Genomic DNA, 24,586 nt, shown 5'->3' on the forward strand with positions numbered 1-24,586 from the left:
TTTTACTACCTGAAATGCACGTTTTTTGCAAGAAACGGAAAAGTATATGGAGGACATTTGAATCCCCTCGCCCCCTTAAGATATGCATTTCAATCGAAGTATAAAATCTCAGATGAACTCGAATGTTAGCTAGGTCTATATTCAAATATTATTTTTTAAACGGTTCAACTATTATTTCGCTTTGGCCATTTTCTGAGTACTAAATGGAAAATTAAAATACTGACATAGAAATTGTCTACTTTCGTGTTTAAAATCGAAAGTTTTGAGAACGTTGGAGTAGGTGTCAACTTATTTTTAATAGCCAATCTGTATTCCGAGTGTCATCTTCGAAACTTAAAGGACTAGTAAGATACTTTGTTTTTCACTTACACTCTCAACCTATTCCCCTCCCTACGAATGTTCACTTTATAAGCGACATAAAACGACAGCTCGAGAACATGTGCTGTTCATAAAAAATAATTTCAAGTGATGTAACCGTTTTCCCGTGATGATACAACGTCGATTTGAACGTGTACGAAAGTTATTTCAAATCACTCCTTCCACTCGTAAAATTTTTGGGTCATGTATACTTGCCCAATGGATGGTCTTAAAATATGGTGGACTCACGCACTGCATCTGGCAAGCGCACTGTAGTCGACATACCTCTTTGTCTTCTGTCATCGATGAACCTCCCGTGTGTCCGACGAAGGTGAGGCCACGGAAGGGATCGTCAAAGGCACAGACAAACGCTACACAGATAATACACAGACGATGAAATCCATGTGGAACTGAAACTCAATGGCCACTCCGTAACTACCGTTGGCCCATCTACATGGTCCGTATACTTACTTCCCATCAGGAGACGGCCGATTATGTACTTGCTCATGGCGTACATTTATAGTTGTAAACATAGAGTAAATCTTCGCGTTCGTTAGCACGATTGCCAGTACTGTCAGGAATACAATATCCATACTACAGCTGAATGCAAAAATAAAGATAAATGGGGCTACTCTGCCGGACCTCACTCAACCCGGCTAAGCACCAATTTACACCAGCCAGTAAAGTGCTCCACGTGTCCGGATAATCATTCCATCTATAGTTATAAGTGTTAAACAAAATATGAGCCAACATTAGCACATCCTGAACTTGTACCGCTACGTATAGCCCCTCCAACCCCGCCTACCATCGATGCCCCTGCAACTTTAAATCAACTTATCACCTTTTTAACTCTAGCACTTCACAATATCAATCCCTTCATACGGCCACACATTTTACAGCAAATCACTCTTGCAGCCAAAACACTTCATATCAATTTTTTGCCTACATATTCTGGTAATACAGTACACTTTCATGCATCACAACTGTTAATCACTATTCCATTGTGGATTTAAACTTCGCTGTAAAAAATGAAACACTATTGAAACGCTTTTAGTACAGATGTTGAGGAGGAATAAAATAGTGTTTATAAAGTGTGTTTTGCGTGTCCAAAAGCGTTACTTCTCTGAAAATAGTATCTAGTATGACATATTTAAAACACTTCTTCTGGGCAAACAGTTCCAAAACAAATTGATAAGATACATTTTGCACATTTTGTACATATTTCTGGGAAATACTTGGATAACATAGCGTCTACAAGGGGTGAATATGCATCATCTGGAGGTGTTCAAAGAGTGTCGGTAATGTGTACGTTGTCTTACTGTGTCTAAAAGTAGTTTCTACTGTTTTTTTTCAGTGTTTATGTGTTTAAGATATCAGATCTTTCTCCACAAACTCCTGTTTGAAACTCTACTTCGGGAAGCACACATCACAATCTTCCTACTAAAAGAAACATTCTAGACAAAAGCAACTTCATGTCGCATAGCAGCTACACCATCTACAGGACAGACAGTCACATTTCAGTACAATGAGCAAACAGAGCCGTAGCAATTGGTTTATCTCTACATCTTCCCTATCGCCAGCACCATTGTTCCATAAATCTTTTACCTGAACATCTAATCACCACGGTATATTTCAAACTTGTCAGCATCACATTTGCAATATATGGTCTGTCTACCCTCTACGAATCAGTTTGTTCAGTATATTTCAAACACATCGTCACTATGTCATCATGGTCGTTTTTAATCTTCACAGTCGCTTACATCTAGATTGTATCACTTTAGAAGTTTTTATAATCCCATACACAACTGTGATCAAACATTCTTCCCAAAGTCTACTCGACCCATTTCCAATACAACGCCTGACAATGTCATCGCCTCCGCAAATCTCTCCACCATAACCTCATTAATGTTCTTGATACAATAGGTAGCGATCATTCATCTGTCAAATTTACGCTTCAGCTACAACTCACTGCACCAACTTGCTCGCAATTGTCCTCTCCAACCTGTTTTCGCTTCGATAAAGTAAGCTGAGCCCATTATCGCAGCTACTGACTCAACATACGGTACGTCTCACATTGCCACAACAGAAGATTAGCTATATGCTGCAATTGATAGTATTACTAGTACCACCCAGGAAGCCAGTATACTTTCTATTCCAACCAATAAAAGTATTCCATACCAACCAAACTTACCACCACAATATCTGACTATGGTATCACGAGCACGGCAAATCTTCGGAGATTACTTTTGCACCAGACACCTCGAAGCCTTACATTATCATAAACAATTGCAACGCACAGTGCGTTAAAATGTGCAATAACCTGTTGAACACAGTCATCACACAAAGTACTGGAAAATGTTCAACGCTTTATGCGGCAAGTCAACCAACACCCCATACCCCATACTGATAAGAAACTCCGCCGCTCCTACAAATACAGACACAACAACGTTTTTGTCGGTTACCTCTAGACTATGTTCATGCCACCATTATCTGAGGAGTCAACCACACATTGCTGCTCGAGTAAACCCATCTACTTCATTGTTACAGCCTAGTCATCTATATGTACTAAACCAAAATCAACCCATTACTGGATCTATAAGCGTCCCAGAGCTCAGCGATACCATACGATATAAACAACAAAATACAACACCGGAATTATATTACATAATGTGTGACCATATTCGAGAGCGTCCTTCTACATTACAACTTCTTCTTGTAAATATTTTCACCTTCATCTTCGCCTGCGTATTGGATACTTCCCTATGTCTTGGAAGACTTCACAAACTCTAATATTTCCCAAACCTCGTAAGCTACCGCATGAAATATTTTCTTACAGACCAATTCAACTCCCAACATTCAGCAAGATACTTAAACACATTCTTGTTAAACGCCTCCATAGTTATCTCACTTGCAGAAACATCCTACCTCTCACCAAAGCAGACTTCTGCTCTTCCTTTTCCTTAAACGGTCAAGTTTTACGCCTCACAAGCATTATCAGCACACACTATAATTTAATGGTGTCTCTGGCATGTATTTTTTGGGAAGGGGGGACATCAAAATAAGTGTTTTATATGGTGCTACCTAGTCCGACCTGTTTATTATCTTCGATTCCATTTGTTACCTTTCTGCTTACCTTCACGGACCCCCTAAGGTATATCAAGAACAGGATTACAATCGTTTCACAGCCTGAATATTATATTCCAAATAAATATAATTATTATTATGTAAATGTTATTCTGACGTTTGTAAATAAATTAAATTAGAATAATGAATTAAATTAGAATATTGAATATTTGTACTTCAAAATATTGGGGGGACGCGTCCCCCTCGACCCCCGCCAGAAACGCCCGTGCTATAATTCAGTGAACCCATCATGTCTTGTACTCTTCGATCTGGAAAAGCGTGGTATTTCATACTTATTCACGAACTCATTAGGCTTCAGCTGCTTACCACATACATACGTCTCATCTTTAACTTCGGTCGTCTTACATATGTAGTCATTCGAATATGCCTATCTCATCCAACATTCTTACTCTCAGGAGTTCCGCAAGGTTCTGCCCTTTCCCCTCTACTGTACATTCTTTTTGTAGCTGACATGCCACGCCTTCCAGATCACGTCGCTGCCTTCCAGTATGCGGGTACTGCTTTTCTTGCTCTTGTCCCATCCAGTCAACATATCAGCCACATCTTACAAATCGGCATAAATGACTTCTGCAGCTGGTGTCGAATCCGGAAACTTGCAATCAACGCTTTTAAGACACAGCTCATCGTATTCAACCCGAAGAGGAAAATATCTAAAGTACTCAGAAATTCAAATTGTCTCTCTCTTCGTGTGGATCAGATTCCGTTTGGCGGGCTACGAGGACAGTAACCTACTTAAGCATCAAGTTTGACACTCACATTTCATGAATGCAACATCTTCAAACAATTACGATAAAGGCTTACAATAAACTTAATTTGCTTAAACGTCTCGCGGGCACGACTTGTGGCCTAACACTACACACTGTTTTAGACTAATTGGAAGGTACAAATACAGATGAATATGTATCTAGTGAAGAGCAAAGAAAGCATGAAAATAATAATTATTTATGATGAAAAGTTAAGAGTATACGACTTAAATGAAAGATTTAGGATTTAGGATTTTAGATTTCTGGGCTTTCGGCATTGAAGGCCATTTACCTCGTCACGTTTTGAGGGATGACGTTCCTCGGCGAGCACACAATCCGGGGAAAGGAAAGGAAGAAAGGATGGGGGAAGGAAGGAAGCGGCCTGGGACCTAGAAGTTAGGTACTTGCCTGGTGTGAATGAGGAAAACCCAGGAAAACCTCATTCAGGATGTAGGTATATTAAATAAATAATAAAACAATGTTGAGAACTAGTTCAAGTGATTCTAATCCGGAGCCGTCATCTGCGAAAGATTAGGCCCATTTTGTTAATCGTAATTTCTCATGTTTGCGTAAGGATATCAACTGGAAGGGGCGCTGTGAAGTTCACCCAGCCAGTCTTTTTTTTTTCAAACCATATTCATTCTCTTTCTCTCTCTCTCTTTCTGTTTTTTAGTGCCTACTCCTGGAAATTTGCCGGCTTTTACATCTGAAGGCCTTGCATAAATATGGGTAGATACGAAACTGTTTGGTTAATGCGATATGTGCGAAACGTTATATTAAAAAAAAATGCGTATATGCTTCTGGAAACCTCAAACTTATCGTTTCAGAGCAAGAAATCACGTTTATATTATCGCGATTTTTTTTTTTTTTTTTTTTTTTTTGCGAAATTCGGCATTACTTGCGATAAACTACGTAGCATAAAAAGGAAAAGTGGAACTCTTGTTAATTATTGCTAGTAATAACTAAAAACCGTATTTCCAACATTATTTAACTTTAAGAACGTTGCATTTACGAAAAGGATCTGCAAGTTTATTCCAGAAACTGTTTCACTGCATAAAAGTGTAGACCATGGGCGGCGATTAAGGGGGGGCAAGAGGGTTCAGTTGCCCCCACTTTTTTGAAGTGATCCCTTAATGTATAGCTATAGTTTCATTTGGAAATGCAAAGTTTTTGTATGCATTAATGGTTCATAAAAACAAATAAAAAAAATGGTGCCATGTAGTATTCGCCATTGCGTGAGCACGTATTGTTATTTGACTTCCCGTGGAGTTAAGAAAGCTACAGGAATTTCATTTTAATTGCAATTCAAAGCAATTAATATTGAAATTGTGTATTTCTTTAAATGTCGTAGCATATGCTTGTAGTAGAATAATTCGAGAGGAAGTGAACATACTAAGCATGAAAGTGAAAAAATCTTACACAGAAATGGTAGCACAGCTGATTGACAATTATGTATGAATAGGACAGACATTCTGCATTCAAAAAGTACAAGTATGGTTCATATAGTGTCTGAAGTAACGTGCACAGAAAGAAATGAATCACACAAGATAAATTATTCACTTCACCCTACATGTGGGGGGTGAAGTGGTGAGAATTGACCTGGATATAATGTAAATAACAAGATATAAACTGCTAAATAATGAGTATACAGCTATCAAAGAACACTACATGATGTAAGAGTACATAAGCTATTGTTGTAGAAATGCTTAAGAAGGAAATAGACATACCAACCGAGATAGACATACCGTAAGCAGGCCCTATTCACGGGGGGTTAGGGTGGGCCGGCCTCCCTAAATTTTCACTGGCCCCCCTAAAATGTTCACGGTAGGCTTGCAAATGAACTACCGGTATAATATGGTGATGAACTATAATATGGTTGGGTCGCCCCCCTACATTTTTGGGCTGGCTACGGGCCTGATGGTAAGTGATAGTCACAGTTTACGTCCACCTCTAGGCACATGCCTCACATGTACCTGAGTAACGTGCCTAATATGTTCTAGTTATGTTCCTCATGTCGTAAGCGTCAATGAACTACAAAAATTACTCCCCCAAAATATGTTAAATCGCCTATATGCGTAATGTGTTTACATTAAGATGAGTCTAAAAACACTTTAAACAAGTAAAAAAATGTACTCCAGAGTGGGCACCAACCTTTGAATTACTAGTCACGTGCTTTACCAACTTGACCAAAGAAGACGATGAAAACGATGTCGCTTGTAGAGGGATAAATTATTGAGGTCTTTTGAATTTGGCTAATCAGATTGCTCCTTTAACCACGTATATTCGACGATAATCGTTTGGGATCAGATAAAATCTACTCACCATGTAGTTTTATAAGAAAATGACGAGTGCCTATTTACTTTATTTCATGGTTCTCCCATATTCACTTTCAAACTTTTATTTTATATATAAATACAACCCATCCTAGAGTAGTTTGGAGCTCTTAAAAGTAGTTCTAAGTAGCAGTACTACAACCCACCGCCCCCCCCCCAGAAGTCGGTCCTGGAATTAAATATTCTAAATATTTAATATATAGTAAATATTACATATTATACACGATTAATGTAAAACAATGACTGAAATTAACAATAAAGCATAATGTGGGTTGCTCTAGTAATAACATATATTTAATGGCATGCGTGGAATTAAAAATATAAGTTGTTCATTAATCCCCAGTTTCAATATAACTTCAACAAAACAAGCCTCATTATTCATTACTATGATTAGTATTATCCTTTCTAATTATTTGCTTTGCAGTTTGTTATTAAATAATCTAATCACACAATTTTCCAAACAGAATTTTATGTTCATCAGCAAGGAATAAAATCTCTTCTTACACTTTAGCTGTTTAAGAGTACAAAGCGCCAGTAGTTACTTGCATTGCTCTTATCAATTTACTTAATATAATATGAAATACTACATATGGATTTTAACCGAAAAAGATAGTATCCTATTAGTTATACAACCTTTCGTCAAACAGTGTTAGAAACAACCAGGAAAACTAACATTGATACACAAATATTCAGATTATGTCTTGCCCCCCCCCCACACTTTTAAGTTCTAAACGCCGCACAGTGGGGCGAAAACGCAAAAAGCTGGCCAAAAGTAAAAAAACGAAAGTTAGTAATATAGGAATTTTTTTATGTAGTTGCCTAGAGTGATGTTAGAAGGGCTCAAATCAATAAATAAAATAGGATTTTTACTTTATTCCGATTACCTGAACCACTCTTAAGTAGACCCTTCAGCAGGTCAAATGCGTAGAGAACAATAGAAGAATTGTGACGCTTCCGTTGATACGGTTGTAACTTTCGAACGCGTTCATAATTTTTAAATCTGTAAAGTTTTCCTTTATCGTACTGGTAAGTAGAATAAGTGTATGAAGTGAAAAATTAATAATAATGATGTAATAATTTATAATTTGAATCGCAGGCCAGGCAAAATTTTCACATTGTTTATATATTTTATTAACTTAAAGCGTTGAAAACATTATGTGCACCCTCGTGCACCACGTTCATATTTTGTAGAATGGTAGTCTGAATATTAATTAATGCTGTCGACAGAAACATAGCTGCCAAAACGTGCCAATTACGAAGGGTGTTGATGTTAATTATTGTTCATTTAATGATACAGTAACAAGCCGTTGCAGTTATCATCACGGAATCAAATACCAATAATTTGTGTCATTTAAGTAATAATACATTTCTAATAAAAAAGAACGTCAGTAACAAGTAATTGTTCATCAAAATATGTGAAAAAATTGAATGTTGTTAAAGATACATTGTGAAAATTACGAAGTATGTTGACATTCTTTTTATTCCGCCATTTTGGATCCGCCATTTTGTTTTTTTTAACTTTAGTTGTAGAATCGTAATTAGCAACCTCAATATCCCCTTTATCGCCACTTTTGAGAAAATTTCTACGACTTTTTCAACTTTTGCAAATTTTATTCCGCCATTTTGGATCCGCCATTTTGTTTTTTTCAACTTTAGTTGTAGAATCGTAATCTGCAACCTCAATAATCCCTTAATACTAAATTTCATTCAATTTGAATATAGTTATTGCGTTTTCGCCCCACTGTGCGCCGCCACCGGTGTAGACATCACCAAAACTGAACTGTTGTTCAAATCCTTGACTGTGTTTTCTGGTGAAAATGTTCATGATATGTTGGTTATTTACCGTGAATTTAAAAGTAAGGTTGGTTATTGAAGTTGTCAACAGAGAGGATAGTCAACCATAGGTTTGCCGTCAACTCGTTACGTTTAATACGGTTGCTAGTCTTGACTGGTGATACCAAGCAGGCCTGTAGCGAGCCCAAAAATGTAGGGGTGGTGGTGCCTGAGGTTAGGTGGGCTGATCCAATCATATTATAGTTCATCACCATATAGATCATTTGACAGCCTACCGTGAAAATTTTAGAAGGTGAGGCTCCTTAGACCCCCCTGGATATGGGCCTGTTTCCAAGTATAATATGATTGTTACTGACAGGAGAACAAACTTAAAAGAAGAGTTGGTAATGTCTTGCTGCATGTTATCCTTTAACAAAGGATAACGTTAGAGGAAATGATGAATTTTTGTATTAATTTCTATATTTCACTGAATACATTAGTTAGAATGTGCACCTAAATCAAGTACCTCATTTTTGTATTAGATATACACCTTACTACCAAAAATATGCTGTTTACAAGTTCCATAATTAAAAAAAAAAAAAAAAAAAAAAGTGCCACATTTAAAAAATAAATGCGACATAAATGCGAAAATTGTGATAATTAATGCTACAAATTATCACAATTGTTCTGAAAACGTTTCGTCTCTAAATATAGGTCTGCCAAAACTACATAAATAATCATAGAAGCACTTTTTTTTTCTTGCAATAAAGTTTCCAGCTCTTCTCATTTCAAAAAGGAGAAAGGGAAATTATGTTTACATTGAAAACATTATCCTGCTCTTGGTAATGGCAACATTGTGTGTGACAGTGGTCACTTGAAAGAAGTAAATAAATAATTGTTATTATAGTTAGTATAAAGGAATATACTAATTTGCGAACATTCTTCATCGTAATGAATTGTATGGCATGATTGTATGATTTATTTGGTTCCAGATGGATATAGGAGAACTCCTGTCGTACAAGGTATGCAAACTACTACAAAAGTGTTCTGAATGCTGTTTCAACACATATTTTTATGAGTTTTATTTAACACATCCATTAGTTAAGAAATGTAGTGTATTTTTTTTTTTAATTTGTAATTACTACTTTACAGTTTTACGCACATGCACGTAACACGAACCACGAAAAATATCTTAATACAAATTTTGAAAATATTCTCAAGTATGTACAGTAAGGGAATAGTTCAGCTTCCCGTAAACTTGAAACTCAGTAGTACTACTAGAACAAACTACGGAGTACCGCTCAAGAGTATGCACATTTGCGTGAAACAAAGTTTCGGCAAGTTAAAGAAAAATTTACAACTCTTTTGATGTTTTAAATGATGCCCTAAGACATTCTACGTGTGATTTTCTTCGCGCATGCCTCAATAATTGCGTACAGTTTGGTAATATATGCGCGAACTAATATACCATAAAAACTATTGCCATGGCTCGAGCATAGAGTAGTGCCAAATTTTGCCATATTTCTCACTTTCAAGTTACGTTAGAGCTTTGTATTTCTTTTAGCAGAGCATGCACTAAATGAAAAGCATCATTACTACTTGCAAATTGACTTCAGGAGGGCTCAGTATAAATACAGTGTGGACTTATGGCATAAACACTACAATGCATAAAACACGAACCAACTTGTGCTAGGTGGCCAATAAAAACGAATGCTATGTAACCGAGTCAGGGCAGGGACGCGGCAAGGGGGCCAAGCGGCATCGCCGGGGTGCATCCGTAGGGAGGAGGCGAGTTAGCGACGGGAGTTTTACGTATAAAAGAGGATAGTAGAGGAGCACACTTATACATGCAATACTTTCACTGTCACTCAAAATTAATTTCAATATGCTGTGCAGTGACAATAATTACTTATATTCACACTTTTATTCCTTCACGAGAAATGTTTCACAGTCTGCTCGACTCAACCCAAACACTTATGTTTAAAAAAAAAGCACACCAATAAGTAGCGTCATTTCAGGTTTTGCTATTGGAAGCGGGAGGGAGAGACTCCATGATTTACATAAGACATTACTGTTGTATCACTGGACCGCACAAAAAGTGGAAATAAAAAAAATAATAATAATAATAAACGGAAGTATCATTTAGTTTTTGCCCAAAGTACTAGGTTGTAACCCTGGCTCACTTGGTAGTTATTATTGTTCGAAATAGTGTGTGGACGTGTGGCATAAAAACTAGTGCATAAAATACGAACCAATTTGTTCTAGAGGCCCATTAAAAAACACGAATGCTATCTAAGCGAGTCAGAGCACGAGCGCAGTAGGGGGGCCTTAAGGGTAGCAAGGAGGTCATCTACCCACCATTTCCACACCACCTTTGCAATAAATTATAACGTGAACCTCTCCGTCAAATAGTCCCTTCCACCTCCAGGTTTATTGCTGCTTACAACTTAAAAAGAGTTTTTTTTTTTTTTTTTTTTTTTTTAACTTCAACTATTCTTCTCACCTTAGTTTCACTCATTCTTCCTAACTAACCTAAATAAATTCTCTAATTCGTCTGGTAAATTTTCTAAAATTGGTCCGGCGATACAGCAGTTAACCCCTTACATAGTTTCAAGCTTACAGGCGTTAAAATTTTGCGTCATTTAGCCGGAAATTCACTGTCATTATCTTAAAAAGTGTTTCTCAAGTATTTCTTGGTGCACATTCACTTTAAGAGGTCTTTCCCGTTTTACGTGTAAAATCTACATAACACCAGAAACAAACCCGTACTAAGTAGTCACCAAACCCCACAAATACTATCTAATCGAGTCAGTGGATAAGCGGAAAAGGGGGCTTTCATTGATAGTGAGGAGGAGCATCCATAGAAAACACGCGTCAGCGATGGTAGATATGCCTGTAAACGATGATGTCGCTAAAAGCACTAGGTTAGGTTAGGTTATTTGCTTTCTCGGCACATTCATTGCGATTTATGCTGTGGTAATGTACTTGAATATCTACTATGATTAGGCTTCCATGTGCTCATTTTTATATATATATAACACTATCAACACGACATTGCTTTCATAATGGATTAACTGCAAATACATAACTAGGATATTCATATTTAAATATGTAAGTGTTTCTCCTTTTCTTTATGGTCGTCCTACATTTATCATACTTTCTGCTCAATTTTAATAATTCGTGCCTCTTCACAAAACGTAATAACTTCTGTTTCTCACCAACATACATTGTTATAAAACTGAAAATCGAAATGAAATTTAATGCTATATGAATCACATTCTGCTTTAACTAATAAACTTACTTGTCTTAATAATTAGATTTGTTGATACACCTGCTCTTTCCCGACTTTTCGCACGTATTATGTGCAGTATGTTTATTTTATAGTTCTAGTCGAAAAGCTTTGAGTAGAATAAGAAGGTGTAAAGTTAATGCAAAGCAAAAACTTTGTAAGATGGGTAACAACAATCGTGGGCGGATCGTGAGAGGACATTGCCTTTATTTTTGGCGAGTTTATCTTCAGTCAGTTCGATTTCCTTATCTACGAAACTCACTTTGGAAGAAATCCTCGATCTAAACCATTTGGCATATTTTTGGGTTTGGGTAGCCTGAATTTTTTTTTTGAGTTATAATTTCTGACTTTCTTGGTAAATTTTCTGTCATTTTTTGTTGGTTAAGGTAGGTTAACTTTGTATTGGCCCCCCAGTTCCCAAACTATCCCAACTATTTTATAATTATAAAGGCTGAAAATCGTTTGCCGTTCATGACATTTCTCATACGTTTCGAGTGATTTTAATAGATAATATTCTCAGCATATTGAGTCTGTGTCGTAGATTTAATAATTAAAGGATGTCGAATCGATTGTTGTAAAAATGTAAATGTGTATTTAATGAGAGAATGTGGTGTATGTAATATAAGATTCTTTTACTGAATAGTGTTGTAATTCAATTTTTATTTCAATTATAATTTCATCAACCAACAAGTGCGAACTTATTTCTTGGGCTGTTTTCCATATTTTTTGTTTTCACTATTTTATTCCATCTTCTTTTGCTTCTTCTTCACTTGACTATAAACTATTCTGGATCATTAGCAGTGTTAATAGAGTAAAAGGTTTAGGGGAAAACTTATTTATGCCATAATTGTTTACGCTGAGCATCTGCCATGTTTTCTACCAAGGAATTGTAGGTGAAATAACACAATTCAGATAAAAGAAAATCTATTATGAAACTGAAAGTGACTATGTGACGCGCAATCTCTTGAATCATCCGACCGATTTCAATCAAATTTTCAACATAGATTAGGTTCGGGCCGGGAATGTTTTTTTTTAACATTTCACTTTGACGAAACAACGGACATATGAGGAAGTGTAGATATATATATATTAAATCAATATATATAAAAATGAAAGTGACTGTGTTTGTGACTTATTAACTTTTGAACTACCCGACCGATCTTAATCAAATTTTCAACATGGATATGGTTCGAGCCTGGGAAGATTTTTGCCATTTCACTTTAACGGTGCAACGTAAGGAATAAATGAAGGGGGGATATATATATATATATATATATTAGGATGGGTTGAATTCGGGTAACATTTTTGTGGGGTAACGAAACATGATGAAATTGGTGCTCCGTGGTGTCCTGGTGGTGGGAGATCAGAGAATTTTGCATTTAAGTACTGTCTAGGGGGATCAGCTTTACTTTGAACAGATGGATTTTAAGTCAATTACAGCCAGATATGCAGTACATATTATATACGCATTCTAAGCTGTTACCTGCAGTAATATAGTGCTACAGATTGCAGGCAACGTCAGATCGGAGCTCTATGCAGTTACAAACTATAAATGTGTTAAAAGTAATTTATTCCAGATTAGTTTGCTTTTGTTCTGTTTTCAGTTACTACCACAGTGTATAGTGAAGAATAAATATTCTCAAATTCTTACATGCTAAAACAACTGTCATACAAAATTAGACTTTCTCTGTACAGACGGTATTTCTGCTCTATAATATTTGGTTTGTAGTATTGCACCATGTCGAGAAGAATGAACAAAGACCTAGTACAAACAGCGGATGCATATCTAACATTGCGTTCAACATCCACCGAATAACACTGATACTCTGGAAGAATAATTGACGTAAAATCCATTTGTTCAAAGTGAAGTTGTCCCCAATAAACAGCACTTAAATGTAAAGTTCTTTTGTTTCCCACTATAAGGACGCCACGGAGCACAAATTTCACCATGTTTGGTACCCCACCAAGATGTTACAATGTAAGTTACTGTCTTTGTGACTTAATAATTCTTGAACCGACCGACCGACCTCGATGAAATTTTCTACATAGATGAAGTTCGGACCGGGGTGGTTTTTATCATATCACTTTGACGGTGCAACTTACGAGAGGAGGAGGCTGGAGATATTTAAAATGATCGAAAATGACCGATAGTGTCGAAACCATGGTTTTCGGGGTCGCTGAGTTGAGCAGTAACAGTTCTCATGCTGTTTAAATCCAAATTCAGCCTCCATTGTCCTTTATGATCAAAATGAATATAAAGATACGGATTTAAGATATTAAGTGGAGTTCGTGCTTTGAATTTTACTAGTATGAAAATATCGAGTGAAAAAAACATGAATGAACACTAGTAAAGTTTTGTATTCTCAATACTGTGATGTTTTTGCAGCTGGAAGGTTTTTGTGCATTAAAAAGTACGGATTTGATTTCGGGAATGCAAGCTTTTCGCACTCAAGTTTACCAGTAAGTTCTTATCATATACAGCACAAATACATTACAACCTCCTTTTAGGCATTCTTATTCTAGGACTTTGGGGGAGCACTTTTGCTTTTTTTTTTTTCGAGACAAAGTTCCATGGATCCGCTCTTCGTTTTGAACTGTTACATAAAAATATTACATTCTCCTTCGTATATCGACCCTCCCCGTTGGTCTAGCGGGTAGCGCGTTTCCATTTGGTGCACTTGGTCTCCCAGTGAGAGAACACGTAAATTTAATTTCTCTTATCATTCACTTTATTAATCGTCCATCTCCTTCAGCCTAAAGAGCATAATCATTGGAAGTTAAACTAACTTTCCTTTTTCTTTCTTTCGTGTGTCTAATGAAATTATCAATTTTCTTTAATCAACTTGTCACGGAATCGAAATAATAAAAGCACAAAATATTTAAATTTGCACTCCGTTCTTCATAACTCTGACCGAGGATTTTTCTTTTCCGTCACGAATATTTTTCGTAATTTACCAAACAAATCGATTGAATATCTCGTCAAATGTTTTTCGTTCATACCATAAAAAAATAAGTAATAAACTCATATGTATCGTGTGAAACAAGAGTTGCTGATTTGGGCTGAAACTGCTGTACAATATTGATCATTTAAAAACACATTTCTGACCAGAACGAAATGAATTATATTAATAACTATACGTTTTTTGTTACAGTTTCAAGGACCTAACGTCCTCTTCATCAGACATTGAGAAAAGACAGATAACAGTAAATCTTATATCTTCCTCGGCCGTTAGTTAGCATATTTATTTTGTATAATTTTAATTGTTGTTTTTATATATATAAATTTAAATTTGTAGTATGTAACAATATCATATAATTACATTGTTAATACATGTTAATTGTCAATGCGATTTTGTAATTATATTGATCTTTATATAAAATAAAATAAATAAAATAATAGAAATTTGGAAATTATTCAAATTGTACTAATGACCTTTATGCATTTTTCTTTTCACTTTTCTATAACTTCTAATAATTTCTCCCATTGCTCATGTATATTTATACCACTTGTTCAGTTCATTAAGTTCTCCTCTTGTTCTTTCTTTATTCTCGCTTCCTTCCACTTCCTAATAACCTTTCTTTTTTCTCTTTCCAAACCTCTAGCCCCTTCCCAATCTGTCCTATGTCCCGTTTCTTTCACATGTTTGTAAATAGCGTTATTTTCTCTTTTCATTCGAACATCATCTTTATGTTGTTTTAATCTGTCCATAAGTCTTTTTTCCGTCTCCCCTATGTATTTCATGTCACACTTACTACATTTCACTTCATGGATAACTCCTTCTTCCTCTTCCTTTTCTTTTTCTTTCTTATACACCTCACCAGTGTTTCTCCTCCTTTTCTATATATCTTAATACCTCCTTCTCTTAATAACTTCTTTAGCACTTCCGACTTTTCTCCTATGCTCTGAATTCCATATCACTTCGTATTTTCTTCCTCTTCTTTCTTTTTTTATAATTTCTTCTTTTCTCTTTCCCTTTATCTGTTCTATTTTATATCCATTACTTTTAAGTTGTTTATAGAACTTTTCCAAATCTTTCTTCCTTCCCTCTTCTTCACTATTGTTGTTCTCTATCCTCCTTTCCATGTTCCTAATGAAGTTCTTCTTAGTTGCTTTGTCTACATCACTTCTCCAGTGACAATAAATACCTGCCCAACACGTTTTTTGATACCAACTGGTAATTACTTTCTCACCTTGCTTTTCTATCTTCATATACATAAAATTTATAGATTTGTTTTCTTCTACTTCTACTGATCATCCGTGAACGAACGAAGTGGTGACTGTTCCAGATTTACATTTCAAGATGCAAGACTAAATGTCGCGAATTCTTTTACATCAGAGCAATTAGACCGTACGAAAAGTCTCTTCCCACTAGATAAATGTACTGATCTTTCGTTTTCCCTCCTCGGGACTGTAAATATGACTACGTTGAGTCCTTTTTTATTGTTTCTTTTGGTAAGAGAGTAGTTTGAGCAGAACAAATGATTTTGGGTATCTTGTAGTTTCTCCCCCCAGTCTTGCAAGTATAAGATCTCCAGTGTTACTTACGTACTTCACAAAACATAGCTGAGCGAGCGACAGCGAACAAAGGGTGTTAGAAGGCCCGCAGGACTTGTTTAGGTATGGTTCCTATGAACGTTCTGCTCAAAGTGCACTTCTTCCGTTCTTTTTTATATATAATCTAATACGTCTGTAATGATACAGAGGTTGTTATTAAAACTTACTCTAGTTCTAGTAGTACCTAATGTCAAATAATTATGCTATATTTACACTATGGACTGTTTAACCCCTCAATGCCGACATACCTGGTTAGTATTAATCTCTCCTTCACATGCTTCCGACCTACCTACATCCCTTTCTGTACACTCTCCCGACCAACTTTACATGATAGTGATATTCCTTTCCTCACATACCTCCGTCCTACCTACGTAGTAGTGAACTCCTCGTCATATGCTTCCGACATCAATACGTAGCTTCTATTTAACACATTCGGGTTGAATTTTTTTCATCTTAAAAGAGGGCACTTTGGAAATGTGAATTAAGGGTATAACATTTAAATATCCCTCCGTGCGGACGGTGAAACAGCGATTTAAATCCACACTGTATGATGATATGTTGAGAACTACAATGAAGATATGTGTAAAAGGTAATTATAAATTAAAAAATAAATTGACGCTTATTAGAGATGGGCACGTGTTTTGTACAGAATTGAAAACATTACTATAAGAAAGGTTATATATTTAAAAACCTGATTACACCACTAATTACGATGTAGTATCACTTCTGATAATTTTGCTGCTCTTGTATAATATAAACAAGTACTCCATGGTCTTGAGAGCGTATGTATATCATCTGAAAGCATCAGCCGTGACAACAAATTTATGGTGCGACTAATCTTCTTAATTCAATCTGAATTTAATGTAATACTATGTTGTACTTATTTTCATAATGCTTCTTTAATGGCTAAGTTGGTATCAAACGTGATCCTGGATTTGATCACTCTGCGTGCACGAATACTTGAATAAAATCCCACTAAGTAATTCTGTCAAGTAACGTCCCATGTTGGAAAGAAACGATAACTTCAATTAGTTAACGATAGGAACGTCAGGATATAGGAACGATAGGATAACGTCAACGATAGGAAAAATTAGAATCATTACCTGTAAACAAATGAATATCGTGATATAAGGCCATTGTGTAGATGTACTAGAAAGGTGCGGTGGCGTCAAAAATGTATTTGTGTAAACGAACATTTGTATGTTACCTTATGGAGAGAACGAAAAGTAATTCGGATTTAAATAGTGACAAAAATTTTATTGTTTTCAGCCTCCAAATGCTCCGAAACGTCCACAGGATGAAGGTGACGAGGATGAGGAAGAAGAGAATGAATTTGAGAAGCATCGAAAGCTCCGGAAACTGTCAGCTGCGCGTGGCGTGAATGCTGAGAGATCGCGGAGAGAGAGGAAGGAGCCTCCACCACCACCGAAAGAGTTGGATTTAGAACCAGGAGTGACACCTGAAGAAAGGGAGAAAATTATTCAGCTGGTGGAAAACGAGGAAGTGGAGGTTCGTAATATTTGTTTATTTTAAGGTAAATATGTCTTCACAGCGTATTTTTTTAAACTGTCGTTTTCATTGGGGAAATAATTTTGTTTATGTATATTATACATTTTTTAGAATTCCTTTTTAACTCATTTATTTATAGAGCTCCTTCGTGGCTAAGCGGTTAGCGTACGCACCTTTGGTGTGGGAGACCCGACTTCGATTCCTGGCGGGAGCTCATGTGGTTTGGATTCCACGTTAATCAGTAGTCCCGTTTCATATAGCCTCGTTGCTGAAAGGGACGTTAAACTCAGCTCATCTCAACTCATTGATTTATATTGTTTTGTGTATGTACAAAATTGGACTGTAGGTTCAGTTTGAACAACAAAATTTATTAACAGTTACCTTATGGAGAGAACGAAAACTTCTAGTTTACTCAGAAGCTACAAGTTGTAAGGTAAATGCCCCAGTAGTCGACCGCTTAGTGATGAAAATGACAGTATTTATTTTTTATATAGGATATTACAAAGAGATTAGTAACAAAAGAAAAGCTGTTATAGAGTTCACAATGTTGTGAACGGTTTTCAAATAAAAATCATTTAGTTTCATAAAAATTAATGAACAAAAAAATATTGTTTTTTACATGTTGAACATCCACCATTATTCGACACCCCTAGAAGTCGACAGTACCAGTATTCGACATGTTCCAGTACCAGTAATCGACACCCTGTTCTAGTTTATGAAAAAATAATATGAATCTTAATCAAATAAAATAAAATCATGGATATATATCAGAGGTATAAAATCTTGTCTAAAACTGAAAGAAACATTTTAATAATTGATTTATAACTTAAGCTAGCTTAAACCTATGAACCAGTTAATTTAAAACTCCTCAGAGAAATTGTTTTCAATGAACAGAAATGATAGTGTTGTGTTTTAATACTGAAGTTAATATTCCATGGAAACAGTGAAAAGATAAATGTAAGAACATAAATCATATCTTAAAACTCTTTGACCGGCAGAGGGTTTTCAAACTTGTATATAATTCTCTCCCCTCGTTTGATTATTTCTTTAAGTTCCACAATACACTCAATGTCTTGAAAGTCTACCATTGACACATCGTTCTCATTCACTATAAACTCAGTTTTTGATGTGTTGTGACTTTTCAGACCCATAACCATAATACCATCATCCATCACTTTCTGCACAACACATAGAAACTTGAAAACAGTTGTTGACCTCTTACCCCCCTTAAACCTGATAATAGCATAAGTTCCACTTTTAACTTCGGCTTCTTGGGGTGATTTGATGAAATCTTCTGTGTTTTCAACTTCCTCTTCCCAATCTGAGCTGCCCGATTCGTGCAGAGATATTGCCTCATCCCCGCTGCTGCTAGAGGTTGATGATAGTAGCGTCTGTTTTGCCACCTTTTTACTTTTGGCTTCCAATTTCTTCTTCTCTCTTGCTAATTTTCTTTCTTCCTTCTCTTTCTCTATCTCTGCTTTCCTCTGCTCCTTCTTCTGAAAATAGTCTATCATTTTTTCCGAAGTGACAACGGCTGGTAATTTTTCCTTTCTTCTCTTTGGAGCCACGGGTGCTGGTGTTGGCCAAAACAGGGCCCGTTTAAATGGAGATGGCACTCCTGGGGTTACCTTCATACTTCCACAAGGTTCAGTGACATCACCTCGAATTGTCGATGGTTGAACATTCCTGACTTTTTGAGGAGTTCCTTGATATGCATCGTGTTCTGTCGATGTATCTGCGTCCTTGCCTTGATCTTCAATGGTCGGTGATGCATCTGCAGAACAACTTTCACCATGACTTGTCGATGGGTGTAGACTTCTGACCTTTTGCAGCATGTCCTGGATACGGTGCTCAGTAGACAAACTTGCGCTCGCGCCGTCTTCTCCTGTGGTCACTGTCTCAGTTACCTCTTCAGCTGTGGTGTTCGATGCCCGCCATAAGTTATATAGCGAGGTGTCTTCTACGGCTCCTGACCAGGTTCCTCGATTTGCTTTGAAAACTGTTAATTTATCTTTGCCAATTTTTTGTTCAAGAATAATTAGGAATGTCTTTTCATCTTCACTCACAGTAGGTACCTCGTGCTCTTCTACCGATACTACAGTGGGGTTCCATGGCACCAAACCACATTTTCTGAATCCATTTTGCACAGTGGTCGGAGTGATACAACTGAGAGTTTCTTTAAGGACTGAAGCGAAGTTTTGCTTGTCAACTTGTCGACCATCATTCTTCATTCGCCAGTCTATTACCTTTTGTCGCCAGACCTGTTTTAGTCCATGAAATACTGCGACATCCATTGGCTGTAGAAGGTGTGTTGCATTTGGATACAAGGCAACTAATTCCACACCGTTGTCCTTGCAAAACTGACTCAGATGCATTGATACGTGAGAGGAGTGGCCATCGATGAATAAGATGATGGGAAATTGGATATTCTCACGATTTGCCCATGGCACAAAGATGTTGGCAATATATTCGAAGAAGAGTTCACAAGTCATCCACCCGTTCGGACTTCTCCCTATAGCCCATCCTTCTGGAACGGATTCTGCGATCACTTGAGGAATACGAGCATATCTGTAAACAATCATTGGTGGCGCTATAACCCCTGCTGCATTGGCTGTTACGAGAACAGTTAGATTGAGTTTTTCATCTGCACCTGCTGCAGTGTAAACCGTCCTGCTTCCTCTTGGAGCGAGCACCTTCCCTGGTTTTGGGTTCAGGAAAAAAGCAGTTTCATCCGCATTAAAAACACGGTTAGGCTCTTTCAAAACTTCCATTAGATTATGTTCTTTTAAGTATTCCTCCACTTCGTTGAACCAGCTTTGTATTTGCTGACTAGTTACTGATCTCCTAGGACTAGTCAAATTCTGGCTGATCCTAAATGTAATCTCTGGATGTCTTTTACGGAACAGCTCAAACCATTTTCTTCCTGGTTGACTTCTGCCAGAAAACTCCACGTTTAGCTCTTTAGCAAGCTTTTGAACACTAGCAAGAAACGTCTCTTTCGAAACAGGAAATCCCGCTTTAGCCATTGTCTTCACCCACGTACAGAGCAATTCCTCCTGTTCAGGTGACAGGATGCCTCTTGGTCCCATCCTTCTGTAAAGAGGAGTCCGACCTTTATGTTTATCCATGAGCGTGACACGAGGTACATTGTGCTTTACTGCCGCCTGCCTATAGCTCAAACCTCTATCCACGTCACTTAGTGCTGCTGCCATGCTGTCCTCGGCGTACCTTAAATATATTTTGTCCTTCCGCGACATCTCTGGAAAGAAGACAACGCAATAATTACTAACACACTAATAAATTTTAAAAATTCCCTGAAATGAAATATCACATTTAGTTATGCATATTAACTGCAAGAAATGGGATCACGTAAAATGCGCTAGTAGTTGCCACAAACTTATGGCCGCTGTTGCTGAGCTCCCATTAAGTTTATATTGCCCAAATACAGAAAATGTCAGTATGACGAACGTCAGTTTAACGAAATGTTCGGAGTGACGAAAAGATCTTAAATCCCGGAAAATAATTTACTATTGCGAAAGCTTTAAAACGAAAACTTAGAAAGTTTAAGTAAAATTCGTTGTACTAGTATTGTACTGTATCTCTAAATCAGAGGTCTTAACTTTATATATATATACAAAGGAAGATTTCATGTAGGTTCAGTTTTCCATGTCAGAGAACTCAGTATTAGCTCTTATTTATATTGAGGGGGAAGGGTATGTATTCACGAAGAAATTTGCATTTTCTGTGGAAACAAAAGCTTTGATTTAAAATTGCTTTATGCTAAATGACGTCCAGTCTATGCCCTGTAGCATTGAACTCTTCAAATTGGATCTGCATATGTCCATTTTGACACTGTTCATGTATCGGGAAAATTATCTTGGCATTTTATCTGTTTACTTGTTTATTTATTTTTGAAAGTTGTTTTTATATTGTACAGTAATTCCTGCTCCTGTTTCGGTTATCTATATAGTTTTCAGATGATAGCAGGGATTATTGTGAGGGGTCAACACAACACGTTAACACAATCACCAGTCTTCGACAGGTCAGAACACCAGTGTTCGTCACGGGTGGTCGAACATTGGTTCCGAGTCTCGTAGAAGGCTGAAATTTGGACAGAACTTATTTTCGCTGCATATCCTGCTTACTGGTGTTTGTGATTCGTTTCATATAGTTTCCCCCAGTAATCGACATAGGTGACGAACTTTAGAGCACTGCTATAAATTAGTGTTCCAATATTCGACAGAGGGTGAATAACATAGTTTGTCATTGTGTTTCGTATTTAACTCTCAAAAACATTAAACTATGGGTAAATAGCAGAAAATTCTATTGACAGTGATGGCATACACTTATACTAACAGTAAGAAAAAAAAAGTCACTATCGCATACTTACCGCTAACTAATTGACTAAAGAACACAAAGAAAAACAGTCAGATCTTGCGCTCTAATGATGATCTCTTCAGTACCGACGACGCTGGACTAACGAAACCAGGTATTATTTACACATGCCATGCCAAGACGTACACAATGTTGCGCAACCTATTCTCGAACCGCTGAGCTTGCACAATACCTTGTTTTATGCGTTTTAATTTCCGCATGTCGAATACTGGAGCATGGTCGAACACTGGGGCTTTTACCTTATAGTGGTATAAAGTATTCCCTCGCGGAATACCAATTCGCTACCCGATGCACAGCTCAAGCGAATAACATCTGGAATAGAAGAATTTGAAACCAACTTACAATGTAAACACAACTTGTAGTCCCATCACCATTCTTCCTTCGGAGAACTGCTTCTGTAGTTCCTGAATACGTTCAGATATGTTGTAGAGTAAGATGATTGAATGAGGAAGGTCCTCTTCCGCTTCTTCCATCCACCTTATTTATTTAAAAAGTTTATATTTTACTTAAGTTTATCTTCAGTTTCAAATTTTATTTTGATGGACAATTGCGAAAGATTGGGTGTTAGCATGCGGGATCATGATTCAGTTATCTCGTCAATGTTGCTTCTGTTTGTTTTTGTGCTGGTTTTTATTTATTATACTTTACTGTTTTCTTTAAACATAGTCTGCAGGGTATAAACTCATTTTAATTAGTACAGTTCATGCTATCAGTAAAATCTTTTTAAATTTGTTATCACTTCAACAACAAACTTTTCTCTTTCTTTGTAGCGGGTTTGCATATTTAAATGTCTTTTAGTTCTTGAAAATTATATAGATATAGATATATCCTTGTGTAATACTATGGGGTCCTTTTGGGACCCGAGAGATATTTAATTCAATATATCTCTTAAATGAATGCCAGATCTGTAAGTCTGTACTTGTGTATGTTTAATATGTTGATCACAAAATATTGTTTCCTGTTGTTTTGCTTTTATGTAAGTAAAATTATTGTTTACCACTGAGGTGTAAAAGGATCCCAATGTAATACTATGTAAGTAATCAATTATTTTTTTCTTACTATGCGAGCAAAATTAGTAGTTTGCATAATGCTCAATAGATGCCAGAAACTACTAATACATTGTTACCGAAAATTACTTCATTATTGACGTAATGAAGTAAGTTGGGTATGTAGCAAGAAGAAAGTGTTCTTACATTACGCTACACTGTAATTTTGTCTCTTTCTTCCTAAGCAATAGATAATTAGAAACCTGCTTACATTTTTAACAGCTTGTGAATAACTAAAGTATCTAGTTTCAAAGGGCTAAAGTCCGTTAATTCAAGAGACGATACCAAGAAGATTACATGATTATTCTGGGTTGTAGTTGCTTCTGTTACCTGATGACAAGGTCATCAAGTATTTCTTTTCTATTTTGGATGAAGATTATGTCAGTGATGTCGATTATAACCGTCCGAGTTGGGGTGCAATGCAATAAAGTGTTTTAAAATGTATCTGTATAGAAATTCTGTACGAAACACCAATAATTACTTATTTTGAATTACAGTTTCAAAAAGTGGCCCCACGGTATTTCCTATGCTATATTTTTTTGCGGTAATACACAAAGGATATCCTGGTGGCGGATCCAGGATATGATCAAGGGAGGGGCTAAACCATGTAACCATTTTCCCTCTCCACCCCCACAACCCACCCAAGACAAAATTGAATAAATCCAAACCTGTATTGGAAAGCAAGTCGTAAGGCTAGAGAGACAAAACCGCTACACATCTGGATGAGTTATTTAACTTCCCGAGAATCTAATTTGGTTTCTGGCCAAAATACGTATATGAATTCTATATACTATAGAGGTTATACTGCTGATTTTTAGAAATATTAAAAAAAGTCAATAATTAACAATTGTGCAAATAATCTTTAATTATCAAAAATATTCAACAAGAAACTAAACGCAATTTAGTTTTGTCAACTCTGAGTTGTGGATATGTAATATTTTTAATTTTATTCAAAATTACCTTAACCACGAGGACACAATAGTCCTTCTCCTTTTGTTACAAAAATGGCGTCAGCCAAAAGATAAAAAAAAAAATGACAAATAATTATAATTATTATGTATGAAAAATGTATGAACTAATACTCGGAATATTCACATAAATATATGTATATATTTTAAACTTATCTGCAATACGTATATTACTGGCAAGACTCGATTATACTATCACAAAACTATAAATAATTGATGAGCTATAAAAAAAAATGAAGTTAACTCACCAGTCAATTACGTCAACTAAAGCAGCTGAGAAATTTTACATGGCGAGCCAGCAAAGCTCCCAGCATGCTCCAGTTGATAATAAGTGAGAAATTAAATTCGTAAAAACAAAACTACAATGCCGTGAAGTAAAAATAATGACCAAAGCAAGGAAACAATAACATAATAATAATAATAATAATAATAATAATAATAATAATAATAATAATAATAATAATAATAATAATA

At 36.3% G+C, this 24,586-nt stretch overlaps 1 protein-coding gene across 1 annotated transcript in view; it reads left to right on the forward strand.

The window, feature by feature from the left end:
- The first annotated feature begins 9,184 nt into the window (after positions 1–9,184).
- The window catches only part of LOC145693463 (beta-catenin-like protein 1), a 69,056-nt gene continuing 53,654 nt past the window's right edge, over positions 9,185–24,586 (forward strand). The window contains exons 1-2 of the mRNA XM_081769491.1: positions 9,185–9,372; positions 17,464–17,703. Of these exons, the coding sequence (XP_081625617.1) occupies positions 9,343–9,372; positions 17,464–17,703 (270 nt within the window). The 5' untranslated portion in view covers positions 9,185–9,342. The remainder of the gene's footprint in view (positions 9,373–17,463; positions 17,704–24,586) is intronic.

Source organism: Thermobia domestica, chromosome 8 (assembly GCF_964235325.1).
Source record: "Thermobia domestica chromosome 8, izTheDome1.hap1.1, whole genome shotgun sequence".
Taxonomy (NCBI): domain Eukaryota; kingdom Metazoa; phylum Arthropoda; class Insecta; order Zygentoma; family Lepismatidae; genus Thermobia; species Thermobia domestica.